The sequence below is a fragment of the Muscardinus avellanarius genome (assembly GCF_963383645.1).
Source record: "Muscardinus avellanarius genome assembly, chromosome: 5".
NCBI lineage: Eukaryota > Metazoa > Chordata > Mammalia > Rodentia > Gliridae > Muscardinus > Muscardinus avellanarius.
The window spans coordinates 47292950-47315084 of NC_137790.1; the positions used below are offsets into that span (position 1 = coordinate 47292950).

At 37.4% G+C, this 22135-nt stretch overlaps 2 protein-coding genes across 3 annotated transcripts in view; both read left to right on the top strand.

Annotated features, from left to right (window-relative positions):
- The window catches only part of EPHA6 (EPH receptor A6), a gene marked incomplete at both ends in the record, with an annotated part of 972789 nt that overhangs the window by 930824 nt on the left and 19830 nt on the right, over window positions 1-22135 (top strand). For both annotated transcript variants that reach the window (XM_080695858.1, XM_080695859.1), the window contains one exon: window positions 6656-6805. In XM_080695858.1, the coding sequence (XP_080551984.1) occupies window positions 6656-6805 (150 nt within the window). The remainder of the gene's footprint in view (window positions 1-6655; window positions 6806-22135) is intronic.
- On the top strand, window positions 19000-21957 carry LOC308263105 (rRNA N(6)-adenosine-methyltransferase METTL5-like; the record flags this gene model as incomplete). Its single annotated transcript, XM_080695978.1, has 3 exons — window positions 19000-19152; window positions 21136-21239; window positions 21432-21957. The coding sequence occupies 3 exons, from the start codon at window positions 19000-19002 to the stop codon at window positions 21955-21957; spliced, it is 783 nt and encodes a 260-aa protein (XP_080552104.1).

Sequence of the window (22135 nt, forward strand, 5' to 3'; positions counted from 1 at the left end):
TAATAACAGCTGAGAAGTGAATTATACATTATCATTGCAGTTAATCAATTTAATAAATGCTATCTAGAAACCAAAATATTAAAGTGTGACACCAAATGAATTCCATCATTAGTCCTTGATCATTCTTCAGATGAGAACATATTATCCCCATATTTCAGAAAAGAATGAAATCTCACAGAATACCAGGTGCCCTAAATTCTCTGAGAGGGTGGGAGTTTTAAAAAGGCATTCATGGGGGCTGTAGTACTCAGTCCCCATGTACTCAGGGGTCAGGGTACCTGCCTGGCATGTTTGAGAGAAGGAAGGAAAGAAGAAATAGCATGCACAACCTAGTTTTATACCTAGTGAAATCACCATTGTAACTAGTGTATGTGAGGTCTTTCCATGATTTCCTAGGATTTTCTAGGGCATCATAATGAAATAGGATTGAGTTCAGGGAATGCTGAGTCTCTTACCAATTCTGAAACTAGACCACTTCTGCTACACAGATATCCCAAGAACAAGAAATTAAAATGTAGGATAATCATTCAGTATAGTAGTGTCTCATTCTTCTGACATCAATACAACTTCATATAATGAGTTTTCCAAATAACCAATATTTACCCATTAAAAGTTAAAAAAAAACTGTAAGTGGCAGAGAAGTCCATTTCTTGGTTTTATACCTTTGTAAGATGTTATTTATTCACACTGTTGCCTTTTTAGAGCAAAGAAAATTAAGTTACTTTACCTCCTGAATGCCATTTAGAATGATCACTGTGACCGTTGGCCTGGGACATAACTCAAGGATGTGCTTGTCTTTTTTTCTGTTTTTCATCAAGCATCTGGTCACACAGTCTAGATACCAATGTATGTCGTCTCTCCTTACAGTCTAGTGAGAGGGAGCTGAAAAATTGGACAAATATTAAAAAATCATTATAGTTTATATTTTATGGCTACTAATTTATTCCACCCCATTTACCAGACCTTAAATCAAAGATTCAAAGGATTAGGAGTTGCTCAGGGTCACAGGGGCACTTATGTCTCTCTTAGTTTGTGGTACATGCCTGTGATCTCAGTACTTGGGAGACAGAGACAGGTGTCTTGCAGGTTTCAGGCTAGCCTCAGCAACTTACTGAGACACTCAACAACTTAGTGAGACCCTGTTTCAAAATAAAAAACAAAATAGGGCAGGGGTACAATAGGGCCTCTGAATTCAGTCTCTAGTACCCCAAAAAAAGAATTTGTAGTTCATAAAGAAAATTATTGCTTAGTAAAAATTCCTAGAAATTTCTTATTATTTTAGCAGTGTGTGTGTGTGTGTGTGTGTATGTGTGTGTGTGTGTGTGTGTGTGTGTGTGTGTGTGTTCTGAGCCATAATTCTTATTGAAGTTAAATTACCTCAGATTGACTGAGAAAATAAGAAAAGGAAGTCTTCTGGCCTCCCAATGTCTATTCAAAACATCTGCCTTTAAGATAACCATCAAATCCAATGAATGAGAAAGAGACTTTTTAAAGTGTTATTGCTTATCTTTATAGAATCTCCTATTGGATTTCCATATTAAACATCTTTATTTCATATCACTTGTCTGGTCAATCCTCTGAAGACTAGAGGGTTAATTTCTAAAACTCAGATGTTAATTAAATTTATAATACAACAAAGTTTATGGTACACAAGACTATATGTGTATTCACACAGAACCCCCCCACACACACACACACACACACACTACTGCACTACTGGTTCCCTTTTCATTTTCTCAGCTACAATCTAACAATCTCTGAATATGATTTGAAAAATAGGGGGGAAGGGTTTACTAACAACAGTTTCAGTAGCAATCTAATTTGCTAACCTTCTGTTTCTCTTTTATTTTCTAAGTGATTAAACCTGCTGTATAAAAAAGAGATTCATAAGTGAAAATGCTTTTGAGTTATATCCAGTCATTTTGACCAGCGTCTTTGATAATTTTTTCTCTCGTAGACATATGTAAAATTATATAAAATGTTTAAATGATTGTGATTTCAAATCTAAAATACTATTTTCTCATTCCTGAAACCTGAAACTGCAACAAACATCTGGTGGTTAAAACTTGAAGGAGAAAAAAAAAAAAAAACTTAGTCATTACCTATGGCTCTATGAGCCAAGATCAGGGTAAAAGCATGTAGTCAAGATGAAACCACAACTGTTTAAGTTGTTCTATTTTTAAAACCTAAGTTTCTATTTCCTCTACTGTAAGAAATAGAGACTATGAGAAGTCTTTAAGGCATCTTCCTTTCTGCCTCATCTTGCAATTAAATTTAAACTATATCCAGTATATATCCTCCCATTGGAAGAAAAGACTTGAATACTTCCTTATCTCTATCACATATAGGCTCAGAATTATTCCAGTTGGTGCATACCATCAGGTTCATGCATTTTAGTTATTTTGAATTGTACTTTCTACATTATACTTCTATCCCATTTTTGTCATATTTTATTTTGAGATGTATCCTAGCTCACAGTTTCCACTTCAAGATAACACTTGGAAATAGATTTTGAAATAAAGATGTACTGTTCATTTTGCAATGGTATTCCTTTTAACAAATACTTTGGGAAAATGTTAGCTTATCATTAAGACAATGTATTAATTAGTCTTCTGGGGTTACCAGGAGACAATACCACAGACTTAGTGTTTTAAATAACAAAGAAGCCAGGCATGGTGACACACACTTGTAATCCCAGCGCTTGGGAGGCGGAGACAGGAGGATCGCCCAGGTTCGAAGCCAGCCTCTCTGGCTTAAGATACCCTGTTTCCAAATAAAAATACAAAATACGGCTGGGTGTAGCCCGGAGGTAGAAGGGTTCTGTCCCCAGTACCACCAATCAATCAATCAATAAATCAATAACAAAGAAATTTATTTCTCACTGTTCTGGAAGCTGGAGTCAAAGACCAAGGTGTCACAAGTCTGGTTCCTCCTGCAGCCTCTCTGAGTGACAGATGGCTGCTAAACTCTTGAAGCTGCCTTCCTATGGACTTTCTCTCTATGCCTGATGCCTCTATCAGAGACATCTCTTTGTCTTCTCATAAGGACACAAGTTGTGGATTAAAGCCATACCCTTATAATGACACTTAACCTTAATTATCTCTTTAAAAGTATGTATAGTCACACTGGGAATCGGGGCTTCAGCATATGAATTGGGGAGGGGACACAATTTAGTTCATAATGGGTAGCAGTGCTATTTATCAAAATTCTGTAATCTCTCCCCTTGGGGGGAAAAATGAAATCTCATGATGATAAAGTCATCATTTATATATATCAAGTTATAGTTATTTGAAATACAAATTTATATGTGAATCATTTATATGAGCTATGAGAGATCATTTATAAAATTGAGTGTGTAAGTGAACATGAAGCAACCATTAAATTTGGAAAATTTTTGGCCTATCTTAATAGAATTCACAAAGATTTAGCAAAGGAACCACCAGGCTGACTAGAACTGCCAGTCAGCCAGGCACATTAGCATTTCACACTTCTACATACTGTTTGCCAGAACGAAGATAGATCCAGAGTTAGAAGCACCAGCTGAGACTGCTGCTCTGCTCTTCTGAGGCCAAATCTACAGATTTCGTCTCTATTCTCTGGACATGTTCCATATATGAAATAAGCCCACATTCTACTTAAATGGCTTCAACAGGTAGGGTTACAAAATGAGACACTTTAGCCCCAAACATACAATAAAACACAGGATGCTGTAGTTTGGGTATACAAGTACATGTAAGACTATCCTATGCCCTCTTAAAAGACTACGCTGATCTCTTCAGAAGACTACTTTATGTTCAGTTGGAGCATTTACAGTGTTAACGTTTCTGCAGTTTTCTAGTGCCTTAGATGAGTATCCCAGATTTAGCAAATAAAAGCATAGAATGTCAGTACTAGGTGTGATGGTGCACACCTGTAATCACAGTACTTGGGAGGCTGAGACAGGAGAATCACAAGTTGAAAGCTAACCTAGGTAACTTAGTGAGACCCCGTTTCAAAACGAAAAAAAAAAAAAAGTGTTGTGAGTATGCTCAGCGGTAGAGTACCTCTGGGTTCAACCCCAGCAATATATATAATAATTTATAATATCAAGACCTCTTTCATATCTGGAATACATTTATACAAAAACATTACTCATAGGATATTCTTTTACTAAAAATAAATTATTTATCTGAAATTCAAATTCAACTGTGAGACCCATGTTTTCCCTGGCAACCCTACATTAAAAATAAAAAAATGAATCCTTTTACCTTGCAACTCCCTGCGACCCAACACCTTTTTAGCTGCTATTACTGACTTTATACGTTTAATTTTCTGGTCTTAATTTGAAGCTTTTAACCTCTCCCAAAGCATGAAAACCTCAGTCCTCAGGTCCCTTCTGTTATGCTGCTGTGATGCATAGTTACAAATATCTGTAATAAAAGCATTACAGTTAGTTGTGACCAATTTTCCCCCCAATGCTGAAATATTTACATTTTTACATTAATGTCTCATAATATGATTGTGATAGGACCAGTAGGCATTCGCCCTCCCCCCTCCAATAGTGTGTGAGGAATCTCTAAGCCTCTCAATCCTAAACCCTAGGCTCAGTTTCTTCACCTGTAAAATCAAGGAATTGGATTCAAGGTGCTTCCTCCCCGGGCTCTTCCTTATAGCTTCAAAGTTGGAGCCTTTGAAATGAGGCTTCTGTTAATTCTCTCATTTGCCTTGTGAAACTTAAATTGTTCCCATTTCGAGTGAATCCCTTTAACTCTTTGAGGATGTAGTGTTTAGATTACTAAATATGTAAGGATTAGATTACCTGATTAATAACTTTCACCTTTAAAGATGATGGTTTAACCTAAATTCCTAAGGACCCTAACTGCATCCTTTCTTCACCCCCGCGGGCCCACCGTGGCTCCCTTAACAACAGGCTTTGAGCATAGTGGGTGATCTGTTTCTATAATCATGAAAAACCACTGATAATGTTGAAACAATCCCATTGCAGCGGGTTCTCCTTTTGTTGTGAGCTGAAGCCATCCGCTGCAGTTGGAGAGAGGCAAAGAGCAGCTCCTTGTTCTATATCCCCATCTAGCGGCGCCAGGGTCGTCCTCACCAGCTCAATTGGCCAATTCCGAGCTGCAAAAGATTTTAAAGATGGTAAATCAAATGGATGAATTGTTTTATTCTTGTCATTACAGTAAAAAGGGATTTATAGAGTTCTTCAGCAGATAAAATGTGATAAATGTTAATAAAAGATAAATATAATACAATTGGCAGGCTTTAATACTTGAACAGAATAGATTAAATTCATGCAATTTAGTCCCTTTAGTATGCCTCAAAGTTCACTTGAACACTGAAGACAGAAAATATAAACTAGCCTAAAGAAAGATTATCCTTCTCAGGTGCTCTTGTATAGTGTTAAAGACTACTTTTCTTAAAAAAAATAGACACAATTTTAGATAAAAAGTAAAGAAAAGGAAAAAGAATTAAAATTCTGATAAACATTGAGTTGGTGCAGAATGGCACAGTTCTGCATTTAACTACTCTTCTTCAATTAAATTAGAGCTTTATTCTCATTATTATTTATAAATGCAATACCATGTTTAATGAGTGTTGAATGATATTAAGTTTAATATCCTATAATCTGGAACTTTATTCAAATGGCTCAATACTGAGCTTAATTGTGTGGATCTAAAGTAAAAATAAATTTTCCTAATGAAGAAAATAACATATTTTGGAAGTGCGATATTTCCCATTAAAACTGTTTCACACTGAATAAAAATTATTACAAATTTTGTTGTTGTTGTTGTTGTTGTTGTTTTGTGGTGCTGAGGATGAAACCCAGGGACATTCTACCACTGAGCTACATCCCCAGCCCTCTTTTATTCTTTATTTTTAAATAGAGTCTCATTAAGTTGCAGAGGACCTCACTAAGTAGCCAAGGCTAGCTGTGAACCTGTGATTTTTCTGACTCAGACGCCCAAGTACTGGGATTACAAGCATGCGCTACCACGCCAGGGCCTAGCAAAAATAATTCTGACATTTTGGCATTGCTCTGGCTTTGTTTTAATTTTTTATACTTTTATTGCTGCATTATCGTCTCTCATAATAATGTAGATCATAGTGATAGTGGCATAAATGCACATACTTATGAAGTATTTAGGTTTTTCTTTTTTTTTTTTTTTTTTTTTTTGGTGGTACTGGGGTTCCTGGAAGCCCTTCTACCTCCGGGCTACACTCCCAGACCTATTTTTACATTTTTATTTGGAAACAGGGTCTCCTAAGCCAGCACGCGTGGCTGGCTTCGAACCTGCGCGATCCTCCTGTCTCTGCCTTACAAGCGCAGCGTGCGCCACCACGCCCGGCCTTTAGATTTTTCTAACAAAGGGTGTGTGTGTTTTTTGTGTTGTGTTGTACTGGAGATGGAACCCAGTGGCATTTTACCTCTGAGTCACATCCCATTCTTTTTTTTTTATTTATTTATTATTTTTAGATAGTGTCTCACTAAGTTGCTAAGCCTGGCCTTGAACCTGTGATTCTTTTGTCTCAGCCTCTTCAATACTGGGGTTACAGATGTATGCCATCACACCCAGTACAAAAAATATTTAATTGTAATAGCACTTTTTTCCTTAATACACTTGCGAGCCAGCTGAGAGATTTTCAATTTTCTTTTCAGGGTGGGAAAATCCCTATTAGGTGGACAGCCCCAGAAGCCATCGCCTACCGAAAATTCTCCTCAGCAAGTGACGCCTGGAGCTACGGCATCGTCATGTGGGAGGTCATGTCCTATGGAGAGAGACCTTACTGGGAGATGTCTAACCAAGATGTAAGTTTAATCATTTTGTGAGTATAAACACCTTAGCTCTGAGGGAAGAATTTGCCTGTAATCCTCACTCAGATTAGCCTTCCTTGTCCTGAGAACTGATTGGGGTAGAGACGAAGTTTGAGAAGCTGAGCGCCCTGTCACTCTGGGCTGATGTGGGTGTCCTGGGACCAGCGACAGGCTCTAGCCCGTGAGTACCTGACCCACATCTTACATCTGATACTTCTTCCTTGCTTTGATGAAACAAGACTGCTTATCCATCAGCCTTGACCTACAAGTAAAACAAAAAAGAGTGGTGTTTATTTTTCACTTCTTCCATAGGACAATTCAGTGTCCCATTATAATGAGAAAATGAATCAGGCTTAGAAATACCACTTAGATTATGAGCAACGCAGCATGCACAGAGAAATATCGCAGAAAATATAAATCAGACGCTTCTCTTAATCAGCAATAACTAGGAGGAAAAGGGCAACAGGAAGAGGTTGAGCTATAGAAAGGGCCCTATAGTGAAGCAACTAATGTGACCAATCAGAGGGTATGTAATACTGGAGGACGGAACCTCTTTAAAACGCAGGAGGTACATAAACAAATGTATCAAAGTAAATCACCAAAGAAGCATGGGATGGAGGGAGGGGGAGGGAATGGGATGGGGGCTGGAGGAGGGCTAATTGGATGATGTGTGTTTGTATATCCTCTCAAGTCTTGTACTCCAATGTGATTGATATATGACTACAATGCACCAATTTAAAAAATAAATTAATAAAAAAATTTAAAAAAAAGAAATACCACTTAGAAGTAAAAGGGTGAATGATTTCCATATCAGCATGTCATCTGGCATGGTTCCTTTGAGATAGATGGCCATTTGTGCAGTCTGTTTTGTTTATGTTTTATCCATGACAATTACCTTCTGAGTGATGCTGTAGAATAGGGCAGTTCAAATTTAACCCCTGTGACCTGCCCACAATGATAGAAACAGTGATCAGAATCTGCAGGTACCCCAACAGTGCAAGTAAGTCCACAGTCAGACCTGACAGTGTAGCTTCATTTCTCACTGCCTCATCTCAGAGTTCAGGTTTGTCTACTCACTTGCCTTCCTCAAAGCAGCTGATGGTATCTGAGAGAAGGGTGATCAGAAATCACCTCTAATGTGATATTGAATGTTCATAAATGCAAACAAACACTATGTAGCCATAAGTAATCCCTAAAGGCACACACAATACAACTACTGCAACATCCCATTCCTTCTTTCCACTTAATCACATTAGCAGTCTCCACAAACCTCCCCCGCCCACATTTTATTACTCCATCCTAACTTTAAACCATTCAAGTCTCTTAAGTGTTTAATCGCAGAGAAAGCTTATCCTCTTCTAATGCCAGGCATACACAAGATCAGACTTTGGTTAGCTGGCCACGACTAATGATTCTCCTTGATGTATGGTATGGCTTTTACAGCTCAGTCCTGCCTGGCTCTGTGGGAAAAGTCAAGTGCAGGGACCACATGGCAGCAGAGTGGAGGTCAAAAACATTGCTCACTGCTCTGTTGGGTTTCTTCAAAACACAACATCAAAACCCAAAGCCAGCCAGGCGTGGTGGCGCACGTTTATAATCCCGGCGCTTGGGAGGCGGAGACAGGAGGATCACACAGATTTGAGGCCAGCCTTGCTGGCTTAAGAGACCCTGTTTCCAAATAGAAATAAATAGGTGTCTGGGAGTGTAGTAGCCCAGAGGTAGAGGGTTTCCAGGAAACCCCAGTACCACACACACACAAAAAAACAAAGTCAGTGTGCTGGGGTCCTGCAGAACATCAGGCCTTCCAGACAAAGGGAGCCATATCCAGCAAGCTCTGCCTTGATACCCTCCCCTTAGACCCTTTAGAGCCAGGCCATTCGCCTAAGAGTTTCTTGTTCTCCGCGGAATCTTATTTGAGGGGCCTTACTGCTCTTCTCTACCACTGGGCCTTATTTGGGGGCAATTTCTGACCACCTTTCTAGCTCTTCCTAATTTTGAATTCCAAATACAGAAGTTTGTTCCTTTACTCCCAAATGGAACTCACATTTTGAGTTGTAGTTTTGTTTTGTTTTTGTTTTTTTCATTTTTTTCTAACCAGTTTACTGAAATAATAAATGTTCTCAATTCAGTCACTATATTTCTGTTTTACTCTAAATTCAAGGTATTTCTTGTCTACTTGTCCTATTTTTATACAACTGGCATAAGACATTAAAACAAATCCCCAGAACTAAGTCTTTTCCAGCTTTACTTTGAGTACCTCCTGATTTAGTACCCCCATGTAGTCTTAGTCTTAACCAGTATCTTCACAGACTTAAAAGGTTTTTGAATTACCTAACAATGAGAGCTCTAAATTTTATACTAATATTATCCTCCTAGGAGTAAAGAGTTCTTCAGCATCCACAGATGACATATATAAATTTATGTGTACATTCCATACAAGCACTGCTGTGCTAATATATTCATTTAAAATATTTATTGGTGCTTTTTCCTGGGAATGGGAGATACAAATTAGAATGAATGTTATATACCTGGAAAGGATCATAACAATATTTTTTGTTCAATCCCTTTGTTTTGTTGGTCATTTGTATATTAAATGACTTTCCAGTGTTCTTATAAATTAATTCTAGTTAGTTTCTGAATAAATCATGGCCAAGGAGAGGAGTGATGGGAACAATTGTGTCTTTTGAGATGGTTTGGTTTGAAGTCCAGGTAGCCTCATATGTAGAGCAAGTGATCTTCTGCCTTCATGGAGCTTACATTTTAATGGAAAGTAGACAGATTGCAAACAAAATAAATCAGCAAAAATAAAATATATGACATGATAATCACTATTATGGGGGAAGTGCAAGAAAGGACGGTAAGAAATTCTGGGGTTTTTACTTAAGTAAATTACATTTATTGTAAAATACATTTATAAAAGTGCATTTATTTATGGTTATGAGTCATAATTAGTTATTCTTATTAGATGATTGTAAATTATCATTCTTATAATATGGTGAGACCAAAAAATGCCTTATAATATGGTGAGACAAACAAATTTAAAGAGTAGGCCCATGATTTTTCCTCCCTCTAAAATTTTCTTATTTTCTATGTACACTGTAGCCACCAAGTTATTAACTGTGGCCATGGTTATGTGGACTATAATTTAACCATTAAAGTCACTTAATTTTTCAAAGTGCCTCAGTTTCATGACCAATAAATATAATAAAGAGACTTGGGTTAGAAGGTTTTTAATGTCCCTTTTAACAATAACATGCTATGATTTTATGGTCTCTGAAGAAATAGTTATCACACTTTTCTCAGCAAAGGGATGATTCAATTTGTTCTTTGCTGACGGTTAGGACTTCTCTCATTTTTGTGGAGGTGCCAAGAATCAGACAGGATTTTCACAGTAGGGAGCAGGTATAAGTGAAGATGCCAGCCTACAAGACAGATTTTTAGGAGAGCAGCTTCTACAGAAAAAGGCCCAAATGTGCAGTTTTCAGCAGAGACCACCATTTAAATTGTTCTTAATGGTTGCCCAACAGTTGTACAGCCTCTCCCTGCCTGGATCTTGCCCAACAGTTAACCCAGCCATGCTGGCCATGGATCTTGGCGATCTGTGTCTAAGATGACCATTTAGAGAGCTATTTTGTGTATTAAGCTTCATTTGGCCACAGAGACTCTATCTGGAACAGAAGAAGCTATTGCAACCAGGAACAGACTCCTAAAATTATGCCCATTCTCATTCATTCAGGGTTGCCAGTGTTCATGGCACAAAGTTGAGCTATTCTTCTACCCAGGGCTTGGTTGTTTGTCCAGGCCCAGATAGGGTCTAAGTTGGGATATCTTCATAATCTTGGTATGAGTTACTAAAAAATATTAAAGCAAGAATTGAGAATAAAGATAAAATAGGAGTGGGGGACAAACTTTGAGACCTACAGATCAATATAAGCCTAGAGGAATGTAGTAAGAGCTAAAATATTTTTGTATCTCATGAATACTTTTTGCTGCTACAGTAAGGAGAGTTGGGATTCTGTTTAGCTAAACACATTGAAAGCATATCTGTGACAGATCCTGAAACTAGAATTTCTGTTTGGAAGCAGAAATAGCTTAATCAGTAGTTTCCCCACTGCTCTTACCAAACATTGGTTCAATCTATGTGTCCTGCATTCTTCATTTATTTGGTCAAAGTATAATCATATGTTTGACTTAGTCCGATAAAAATGCATTCTAACTAAGGAAAGTAATGTGAGATAAATAGAAATTCAACTATGTCCTATTTGAACATTTAGTAATTTTACTAGATTTTTGTGAATTTAACAAAGCTATAGGCACAGATCAACTGGAATGTTATCATGCTTTATGATTTTTAACTGAGTTTAGGAAATTTCAGATAGTTTTTATGAAATAGTTCCTCTTCCACAGACTGGTATATTTTGTTAGATTGAACAACTCTGAGTTTGCAGAATCTGCTTTAGTGAATAATATAATGGGTTTCATAAAGGTCAATAGTACTGTATAGTAGGGAAAGGAAATGAGAAAAAGCAGAAAGTACAAACTAGCCCATAAAAAAGCTAACAAAAGATAATCACAAGTGCCATCTGCTAAGCCATTCAGCAAATACTTACCAAACTCGTGCCATTCATTGAACCAGGAGTGATGTGGGGAAGGGATGGAGAATTCAGAAACTTAGTCCTCCGTTATGTTAAGTGAAATAAACCAGGCACAGAAAGACAAGTACTGAATGCTCTCACATGAAAAAGCTAAAATTGTTGATTTCATAGAAGTAGAAAATAAAATAGCAGTCACGAGAGTTTAAAAAGGGAGGCAAGAGGGGGCTCAGAGGAAGATCTGATGACAGGCACCAAGTACAGTTAGGAAGAATAAGTACTAGTATTCTGTACAACACAATAGGATACCCATAGTCTACAACAAACTACTATATATTTTATTTAGAACTAAAAGAGAAGAATTTGAAAGTTGCCAGCCCAAAGAAATGGCAAACTTTTATAGAGATGAAAATGTGAATTATCTTGTTCGGTCATTACACATTGTATACATGTATGAAATATTCACACTGTATTACATAAATATGTACAATTAAAGAAAACAGCAAAATGGGATGGCAAATGCCTATAATCCCAGTTATTAGGGAGGCTAAAACAAGTAGATCAAAAATTAGGCCAGCCTGGGCAACTTACTGGTATCCTATATCAAAAGAAAAATAAAACATAAAAAGGACTGAGGATGTAGTTGCCTAGTGAGAATAAAAAGAAAAAAAATAAAGATAAGAAAAAAGGAAAGCAAAGGAAAGGAAAGAAAAGGAAAAAGGAAAACCAGTCCTCACTTACAGAACTCATTATTTAGGTAAGGAGATGACATTGCAATATTTCTAAGTCTTATACCGACCTCCAACTAGAGTGACACTTATCAAGGTAGATGCTGTAGTTTGTATTTTTTAAATAGGGAAAACTTTGTGTAAATACAACATACTTAAAGTATGCCAAGAAAGCAAACTCTATTGCTCATCATTCTTTTGATTATAAATGACAGTTACACAACCCCAAAAAACTTAACCAAAAATAAAAAAATGTTTGCATAATAACACTTAGAAGGTAAATTATTAGTCTGGATCAAGGGATCATGCAGTATTTTCAGTGCTTCCCTGGGTTTCCTAACATCATTCTCTCTGAATGTTAAGTTCTTTTCTACTTTCTTTATATTCCAGGGCTCAATATTAAGGCTTGGCAATCCTGGCACAGGGAGACTTCTCTGTATAAGTTCTTGTATTCTAGTCCCAGAGGTGACTTTGTTAGCCCTCTGCTCATCTTTGAACCAAAACTACATCAGGGAAATGGACACTGTGATTGGCCCAACTAGGTTTACATGCCAGTGTATTTTGAGATGGGTAGAACACTGTGATTAGCAATTTCCCATAATCACATCTAATGTGGGAGGAATTCCCCAAGAGAATGCACTTGTGCTACCAAAAGGGATATTTTTTTCTGGTGTATAGCATTTCTAATAATAACTTTATTGCAGTATCAGATGGTGCCAAAATATTAACAAGGCTAATTATTGTATTCTAATAAGGTAGCAAGTTATATTGGAAAGATAAGTAGGGCAATAAGTTTGCACAAATTCAGAATTATTTACATGTTTAGCCAGACAATTCTTTGCTGTTAAGGGAATTTTCTGTGCATTGTAGGACATTTAGAAGCATTTCCAACCTCTACTCAATAGATGCCAGGAAGCTGGGCATGGTGGCTCACACTTGTAACCCCAGCATTCAGAAGGCTGAGACCAGAGGATCGTGGTTTGTAAACAGCCTCGGCTACTTAGTAAGGCCCCCTGCAAATTAGTGAGACCCTGTTTCAAAATAAAGAATATAAAATAAGGCCGGGCGTGGTGGTGCACGCTTGTAATCCCCGCGCTTGGGAGGCAGAGACAGGAGGATCCAGCAGATTCGAAGCCAGCCTCACTGGCTTAAGAGACCCTGTTTCCAAACAAAAATAAAATAGGTATGGGAGTGTGGCCCAGAGGTAGAAGGGTTCCATCCCCAGTAACACACACACACACACACACACACACACACACACACACACACGTATACAAAATAAGACAGGGGGTGTAGCTCGGAGGCCGAATGTCCCTGGGTTCCATCTCTAGACCCACACACACCAAAAAAAAGCCAGAATCACTTTACCAGGTGTAATAACCAAAGCAATGTCCCTGGATATTGCCTTTTCAGAGATGGGGGACAAAATCACCTCTAGTTAAAAGCTACTGGTATATAGATATAAAGATCTAAGTTCAAATCCCAACTGCATTATTCACTGCCCATTTAATCTTAGACAAATGGCTTAAGGTTCCTGAGATACTGTCTTTACTGGGGTTCAAAATGCTCAACTGCAGCATTTGAGAGAATTAGAGATAATGTACATATGGCACTAGGTACCTCACTATTTAATCAATAATAATAATAGCTTGAAATTTCTGGTCTTATTATGATCCAAGTATTTTAGATTGCTAGCTCATTTAATATCCAAGATAATTCTGAGGTAGATTATAACTCCCATTTCTAGGTAAGAAACCTGAGCTTTAGAGGCAGTGAGCGGTGAAACTGAAGTGCTTACTCCAAAGCACATTTCTATCCCTTAAGCTCTACAGCAGAAGTCAAATTCTCAATGGAGTCTCCATAACATAAGAGTCCAACATGAGAGACCAAAGCATTTTTTTTAATGGTACTGGGGTTCTTGGAAACCCTTTTACCTCCAGGCTACACTCCCAGACCTATTTTTATACTTTTTAAATTTGGAAACAGGGTCTCTTAAGCCAGCGCAGCTGGCTTCAAGCCTACACGATCCTCCTGTCTCTGCCTCCCAAGTGCTGGGATTACAAGTGTGGGCCACTGGCAGCATTTTTCGATATGTTACACTATCATGACACAGTGTTTCCATTCTTTCCTATTAACAAAAGAATGGGGATAGACTCAGAACTATTTAGAAATATAAATTATTTTGGCAGCATTTCTGGGTTTGGTGTTAAAGACTTATAAAATGTACCACCCTGTTATTACATTTCTCAAAAATATATACTCACATTTTAATGATTGACATATTTAGCCCATTACCAGAAATATTTCACAAACAAACACATTGAAGGTACATGACTCCTTGCTGCTTTCGAACATATGAAGTTTATTTTTTTCCTCTTTTTAAAGATATTTTATGGAAAGGTTGTATGTTATTTTCATCCAAGTTCAAAATAATTGTTCTTTACAACATCATGGGAGTACGCTCTAGTGCTGGGGCTGCATGAGCTCACAGATGACAGACACCAAGGACACTGCAGGTCTTCCCTCCAACACTTAACACCGGAATGTGCTTAACAGGAGAAAATGGAAGCAAAACATGAACAGCAGGCAGCATTAAATAACCAAATCCCCGCAGAGTCAGTACTGAGGGAAAAAGCCAGCGCCGCTTAGATGAGAGGAGACTTAGCTTGGGCTAATGATCTGAATGCAAGACTAGAGTCTTGGGTTTTATTCTATTTTGTTTCCCTGATGTGATGCTGGGTTTTTTTTTTTTTTTTTAAATCACCTTGAAGCAGTTTGAAACCCAAGTGCCTTCTGGGTATGGCATCATTTAGGTATATGCTACTACACTAGTTAAATTTCTAAAAAACATACCTGGGAGCATCTCATTTGAGGCTTCCTAGGAAACATAATGCTGTCTCAGTCCCCCCCTGCCATGGTTTTATCCTTAAAACAGCTTTCGTATAATAATGGGTTTTGCTTTAGGTTGTTTTCTGAAGATTACCTGGGGGAGGAGAGAGTAGAACTTATCTTTTAGGTTTTGCTTTTAGAGGAGATGTGGTTGAAAACAATCTTTTGACTTTATGCAAACTGATCCCCTTTTTAAAAATTAAAGAAGAAAGAAAATAACCGTTTGCCCCATTTCCTGTTTTTCCTCATAATTCCACAACCTTTCTCAATTATAGGTCAGTAGACGTCAGTCAAGAAAAGTTTATGTGTAGAATCCACACTTACCTAGAAATGCAGTATGATTTTATGATTCAGAAAGTCCAGTCATTTGCAATTTCTATCTCTGATTAGATTTTCCAAACTCGACTTTATTATGCAATGGTCTTTGTGTAATGATCTGTGTAAGATACAGTAAATTGCTAAAACCCCATTCCTATTATTTCAACCTTCCATATTACAGAGAGAATTTTGCCTTTATTTGAATATGTATTCTGCTGAAGCGATTTTCAAAATGGCCTCCCTCTTTTCAGTTTTTCAGTAGCTCCTACTATTGGTGCATAGGCAATAATAGCATCTTAACTAAACAAATACTAATTATGCTAACATGATGTGTATCTGCCATAGACGGAAGAGTAATAGAGAATATTAAAAGATGCAACCAGTCACCATCGTAAATAATTCAAATAGTAAATTTCCAAGTGGAGGAAATCAGTAGCCAATATGCTACTCCCACAGTAATAATTTTCAAATGAAAATTGTTTTTAACTAACTGACCACAAACAGGAAAATGTATACATATCAGCAATAATTTTCCTTTAAAAAATGAACTCTACCTTCAGTTTCTATTTATGGAAAATATATTTACTCTTTTTAGGTTTTGTGATTTTTTTCTTTTTGTTCTTAGAGCATTTACAGAGAAAGCATTTTGAAATCCCCTTCCCGTTTGTACTCATAAACTTTTTTTTTTCCCTTGGCTAGGGAAATGTATTATTTGGAGTTGCCTAATTCCCTTCTAAAATCCAAATAAGTTCCTAGTGAAGAAATGTTTGTTGTCCCCCCCAGAGAGTACTTAGAAAATTGGCCTTGAGTTTTAAGAACATTGGCTTCTTAAAGAAAAATTGTTTCAAAAAAGTTAATTTAGAATGTGTCTTCATATTTCCCAAAGGTATTATTTGTTGAAAAAGAACTAGCAAAGTAAGAAATTAGCATGGTTCCCTAAATCTCCCCAGTTTTAGTGTATGAGAATACACCTTGACCCAAACCGTATTTTTGTTTCCCTACAGAACTGCCTCTGAGCATTTGGGGCTCTGTTAGAACCAGCCTTTTCAGGGATAAGGCTGAACTCTTTATTAAATTTGTGAAACTCTAGATCTGGAGATATTACCAAACTTCCTTCAGATTCAGTTTTCAGTTTCAATGTCTCTGGAAACATAGCTTCTTGAGAAAAAAAAAAAGTACAATTTCAGGCAGAGTCCAGAGATTTTCTTTTTTTTATTTTTTATTTTTTATTGGTGCATTGTATTTATACATCAGAATGGAAAAAAAAATTGGGTAGACATAAATGCACACATCACCCAGCCACCCCCCACCCATCCCCTCCCCATCCCTCCCTCTCATGCTTGGCTCAGTGGTTAACTATGGTATGAATAAGTACATCGTGGGCTTTAAAGAGTTCCCTTCTCCCCTCCTCCCATCTCCACAGTTAGTTGCCTTATTTGCTCCTCTGTAGTATCTCCTTCTTCACCTGGAGTTCCTCCTATGACCCTGTTCACCTTAGCTTTCACATATTAGGGAAAGCATCAGATTCCTTACTTTTTTGTGACTAATCTCGCTTAGTATAATGCCCTCAAGATCCATCCATTTCCCTGTAAATGCTGCAATTGTGTTGTGCATTTTAATGGCTGAGTAAAGACTTTTTCTTTATTGATGCAAAGGCAGAGACTTGGTCAAGACAGAGCTTATAAATGATAATTTAGGGCTCTGTGTACTTCAGGCTCCTTACGACCAGAAGTTACATACCAGACGTCAGTTATCTCAGCCTCAAGAAGTGTGACTTTCAACTGCTAGGAATGAAGATGTTCCAAATGATAAATCATGTCACCAACAACCTTGTAACCTGTGAGAGTCCTCTGCTTCCTGTTTGCTCATTTTGTCCACTCATTCAACACACTGAAAGATAGTGAGCTACTCAAAAGCAAGCTCTCTCCATCTCATGATCCCTGTTGTTCTAAGGTGATTTAAAAAGGGGGGGGGGTCAGGAGAATTGCAAATTCAGTGTAAGGTTTTAGATAAAAGCCTTTAAGAGTTTTTATCTTAAAGTTAAAAGATTTTATTTATGTGTGGTACAAGAAATTGAACCCTGGGGCACTCTACCTCTGAACTGCACCCCAACCAAGCTCGATTTTATTTTGAAACAGGGTCTCATAGAGTTTCTGAGGACGTGTCTAAATTGCTGGGGAAGTAGGGAGGGAGAGAGGGCACCAAGCACAGTCTGAATGTATGCCATTTTCAATATGATCCACATAAAAATAAAAATAAATAAATTGCTGAGGTTGGCCTCAAACCTGCAATCCTCCTGTCTCAGCTTCCCAAGTACTGAGATTACAGGTATGCACCACCACACTGGGCTCTAAAAGGAAATTTTACATTAAATACCAAATTTTAAATTAGTCTTTGAAAATTACTTTTTGTATCCTATTTTTTCTTATTTTTCTTACATCTTATTATTATTATCCTTTTATTATTCTAATTTTTTTTAATTTTTATTGGTGCATTGTAGTCATACATCTTAATGGAGATAAGATGGTAGAGGCATACATGCACCCATCACTCACTTAGTCCTTCCCCAGTTCCCACCCCATTCCTTCTCCCCTTCTTCTTCTCATGTTTGGCTTAGTGATTGGCTTTGATATGTTTGTGAGTGTACATCATCATGTACATTAGGGAATTTCCCTCTTTGCTCCATCCCCCAGTTAGACCTTCTTATTTGCTCATCTATGGTTTTCTCTTCCTTTGTCTAGAGTTCTTCCTATAACCCTTTTCCTCCCTAGCTTCTGCATATTAAAGAGCATCTGAGTTCTTACTTTCTGTGACTGACTAATCTCACTTAGCATAATGTTCTCAAGTTCCGTCATCTATTTTAGTATACTGAGTTCATTTAATTACTGATTAATTTAACTAAATTATAACTTCTGTATATTAATAAATATTGAACAAGAAAGTGAATATATTTATGTGTATTATTTATAATCACATATTATCTCTTGATCGCGCTTCTCCTTTCTCTCTTTTTCTGTTTCCATGTAGACACAGCCTTTATACTGCACACTGGAAAATTCATTTTTAATGTTATCGCATTCTGAATCTAAATATCCTAATCTGGATAAGTAATCATTATCACAAAAAGTGCATACTGAAGCCAGATGTGATGGCACACACCTAAAATTCCAATACTTGAAAGGCTGAGGTAGAAGGATCACAGGTTCACAGCCAGTCTCAGCAACTTAGAAAAACCCTTAGAAAAATAAAATGTAGAAAGGTCGGAGGTATATAGCTAAGAGGTAGAATTACCTTGGTTCCGTCCTCAGAATGAATAAATGCTCCGTGTTGGAACTCCTTGCCTTAACATCTCTCTTCTATCAGAAATTGCAAGTTTCCCGCCTAGTCCTGATAAATATTTAGAGGAAAGATAAAAATAAATCCATTTCACATTCCATTTACTAATATGTATTTCAGCCCTTGCTAAATTTTGAGAGTTTCTTTTAAAAGAAAATATGAATAACTAAACTCAATATGCTTCCTTCTTAGAGATGTTTAGCAGTCATATAAAAATGTGACATTCTGCACAGCCCAAGCAGTTCTCATTCAGTCGTATAGTTCAGGAATATCTCTGCATCTTAATATTCACTATCTAATCTTTGTTCGCCTGGTTTAATAAAACATGTGCAATGCCTGCTTTGATTCAGAAATTATAAACACAATTGGAAAACTCATCAGATTCAGCAAAAGCAGAAACCGTCTACTACCTGCCCCAACTCAGCCTTGTGTTGATTTTAGGCTATTAAAAGCTTGCAGTGTTGAGGAAAAGGGATGGGTATGGTCTATTTTGTGACAGAATCTAATTTCTTCTACCTCTGCATGAAAATTATCATTGCAGTCACTTTTATAACTTTTCATTTTATTTTAATTTTTCTTACATATTTAAATAAAGATATAACCTTATATAGCTCTTTTCCCAAAGGATGACAGCCTATGAATATCAGAAAACCAAACTGTTACAAAATTTGCTCTAGTTAATTATCACTCCTTCATCTCTTAAAACAACAAAATTCAATTAGTCTTTTAGACAAAACACTCCATATGCTTCTCCCTGTCAGTTCTTAATTAAGGAATCAGAAAGTACCTATAAAGCAAAATTCCCACAAAAGAAGTATTTGTGGAGATCAAGGTTGCTCAAGCTATGCCTAAAATACAGCTTTCATCAGTCATGTATGTGACAACTAGCATCCCACTGTTTGACTTGACAAGGCACGACTCTCTGTAATGCCAGGATTATATGGAAAGAAGAATCACCAAGAGCTCAGCTCACCTACCCAGCTGAGAAACTGTGTTTTGTAATGGCCAGGTCAGCGGCTCAGATGGGACACGCTGCAGGCAGGGGTGAGGACTGAGGGCCAGGACCATGGTGAAGCAATCCAGAACCTCAGGTGTGGGAGGAACATGGCCACAGTCCCACTTCAGTAGATTGCTTTCACTTCACTGTGGATGAATTATTGCAGGAGAGAAAGGGCAGGCAAGGATACCAGGAGGAGATGCCATGATCAAAATGGGAAATAAGTCACTTGGAAAGAAAATATTTTTAATTTTTATTGCTGCATTGTATTCATACATCTTAATGAGATTCAAAAATGGTAAAGACAAATATGCACACATCACACAATTAGCCCTTTCCCAGTTCCCACCCATTCCCTCCCCCCCCTTTCTCATGTTTGGCTTGGTGACTGATATTGATATGTTTGTTAAAGTACATCATGTGCATTAGAGAATTTCCCTCTTCCCCTCTCCCATCTCTCAGTTAGGTCACCTTATTTGCTCATCTATAGAATCTCCTCTTCTCCATCTAGAGTTTCTCCTTTTATTCATTTTCTCTCTAGCTTTCGCATATTAGGGAGAACATCTGGTTTCTTATTTTTTGTGACTGACTAATCTCATTTATCATAATCTCCTCCAGTTCCATCCATTTCCCTGTAAATGACATAACTGTGTTTTTCTTTATGACTAAGTAAAATTCCATTGTGTACATATCCCATAATATTGTAACCCATTCATCTGTTGATGGACATCTTGGCTGGTTCCATAGTTTGGCAATGGTGAATTGTGCAGCTATGAACACAGATACTCATGCATTGGTTTGGTTTTCTTTATTTTGGGTAGATACCCAGGAGTGGTATTGCTGGATCATATGGTAAGTTTGTTCCCATTCTTCTGAGGATCCTCCATGCTGTTTCCCAAAGTGATTGCACTAATTTGCAATCCCACCAACAATGTATTAGAGTTCCCACTTCTTCTCCACATCCTCACCAGCATTTGTTGTTGTTTGTGTTTTGAATGATTTCCATTCTAGTTGGAGTTATGTTAAATCTCAGGGTAGTTTTGATTTGCATTTCTTTGATTATTAATGATATTGAATATTCTATGCATTTATTAGTCATTTGAATTTCTTTCTTCATGAAGTGTCTATTTAGTTCACTTGCTCATTTTTTGATTGAGTTGACCTCTACAACAAAAATCATAAAACACTGAAAAAAGAAATAGAAGAACTTAGAAGATGGAAAGATCTTCCATGTTTATGGATAGGCAGAATAAACATCATCAAAATGCCCATACTTCGGAGGTGTGGGGCGCCCAGGAAGCCGGTGGGAGTCCAGCCCAGAGCACCCGCACTCCACGCCCAGCTCCGGGCGGTGCAGGGAAGGGGCGTGGCGGGGAGCGGGAGGAAGATCCAGGTTACACAGCTTTCTCTGCAGATCTAGTGTGGTTAAGCACTATGAGCACACATTAAAAAAAAAAAATAAAGAAATTAAGACTTAAAGAACTAGAGAGTCGCCTGCAACAAGTGGACGGATTCGAAAAGCCCAAGCTACTTCTAGAAGAGTATCCGACCAGGCCGCACATTGCAGGGTCTCACCAAGTAACAAAGGTCTTCACTAACTAGCTGAGGCTGTCTTCGAACCTTGATCCTCCGGGATCCTCTGGGATTACAAACTTGTACCACCAAGCCAGACTGCATTCAAGTTTTAACAAGTTATCTGAAAATTGACATTATTGCTTTATTTAAGAAACTAAGAGCACAGAAGATCCATTCATATTCACATGTATGCTCTATACAATCCATAACACATATGATGACATTGAAAATAAAGTGGTTGCAGACCTTGGATGTGGCTGTGGAGTGCTTAGCATTAGAATTGCAATGTTCGGAGCAAGGCTGTGTGTTGGATTCGACATAGATGAGGATGCACTGGATATATTTAATAGGAATGTGGAAGAGTTTGAGTTAACAAATGTTGATATGGTTCAATGTAATATCTGCTCATTACCTAACAGAATGTCCAAGTCCTTTGATACAGAAATTATGAATCCTCCCTTTGGGACCAAAAATAATAAAGGGATACATATGGCTTTTCTAAAGTCTGCTTTGGAAATGGCAAGAACAGCAGTATGTTCCTTACACAAATCTTTAACTAGAGAACATATTCAAAAAAAAGCTGCAGAATGGAAAATCAAGATGAATATTATTGCAGAACTTCGATATGACTTGCCAGCACTATACAACTTTCATAAAAAGAAATCAGTGGACATTGAAGTGGACCTAATTCGGTTTTCTTTTTTTTTTTAAGCTTCCAAAGACAAAAAGCAGCTTAAAATCTAACTAAGATGAATAAAAAAAAATTCTTACTAAAAAAAAAAATGGCCATACTTCCAAAAGTGATCTATAGACTCAACACATTACCCAGTAAATTACCAAGATCATTCCTCACAGACATATAAAAATCAGTCCTTAAATTTGTTTGGAA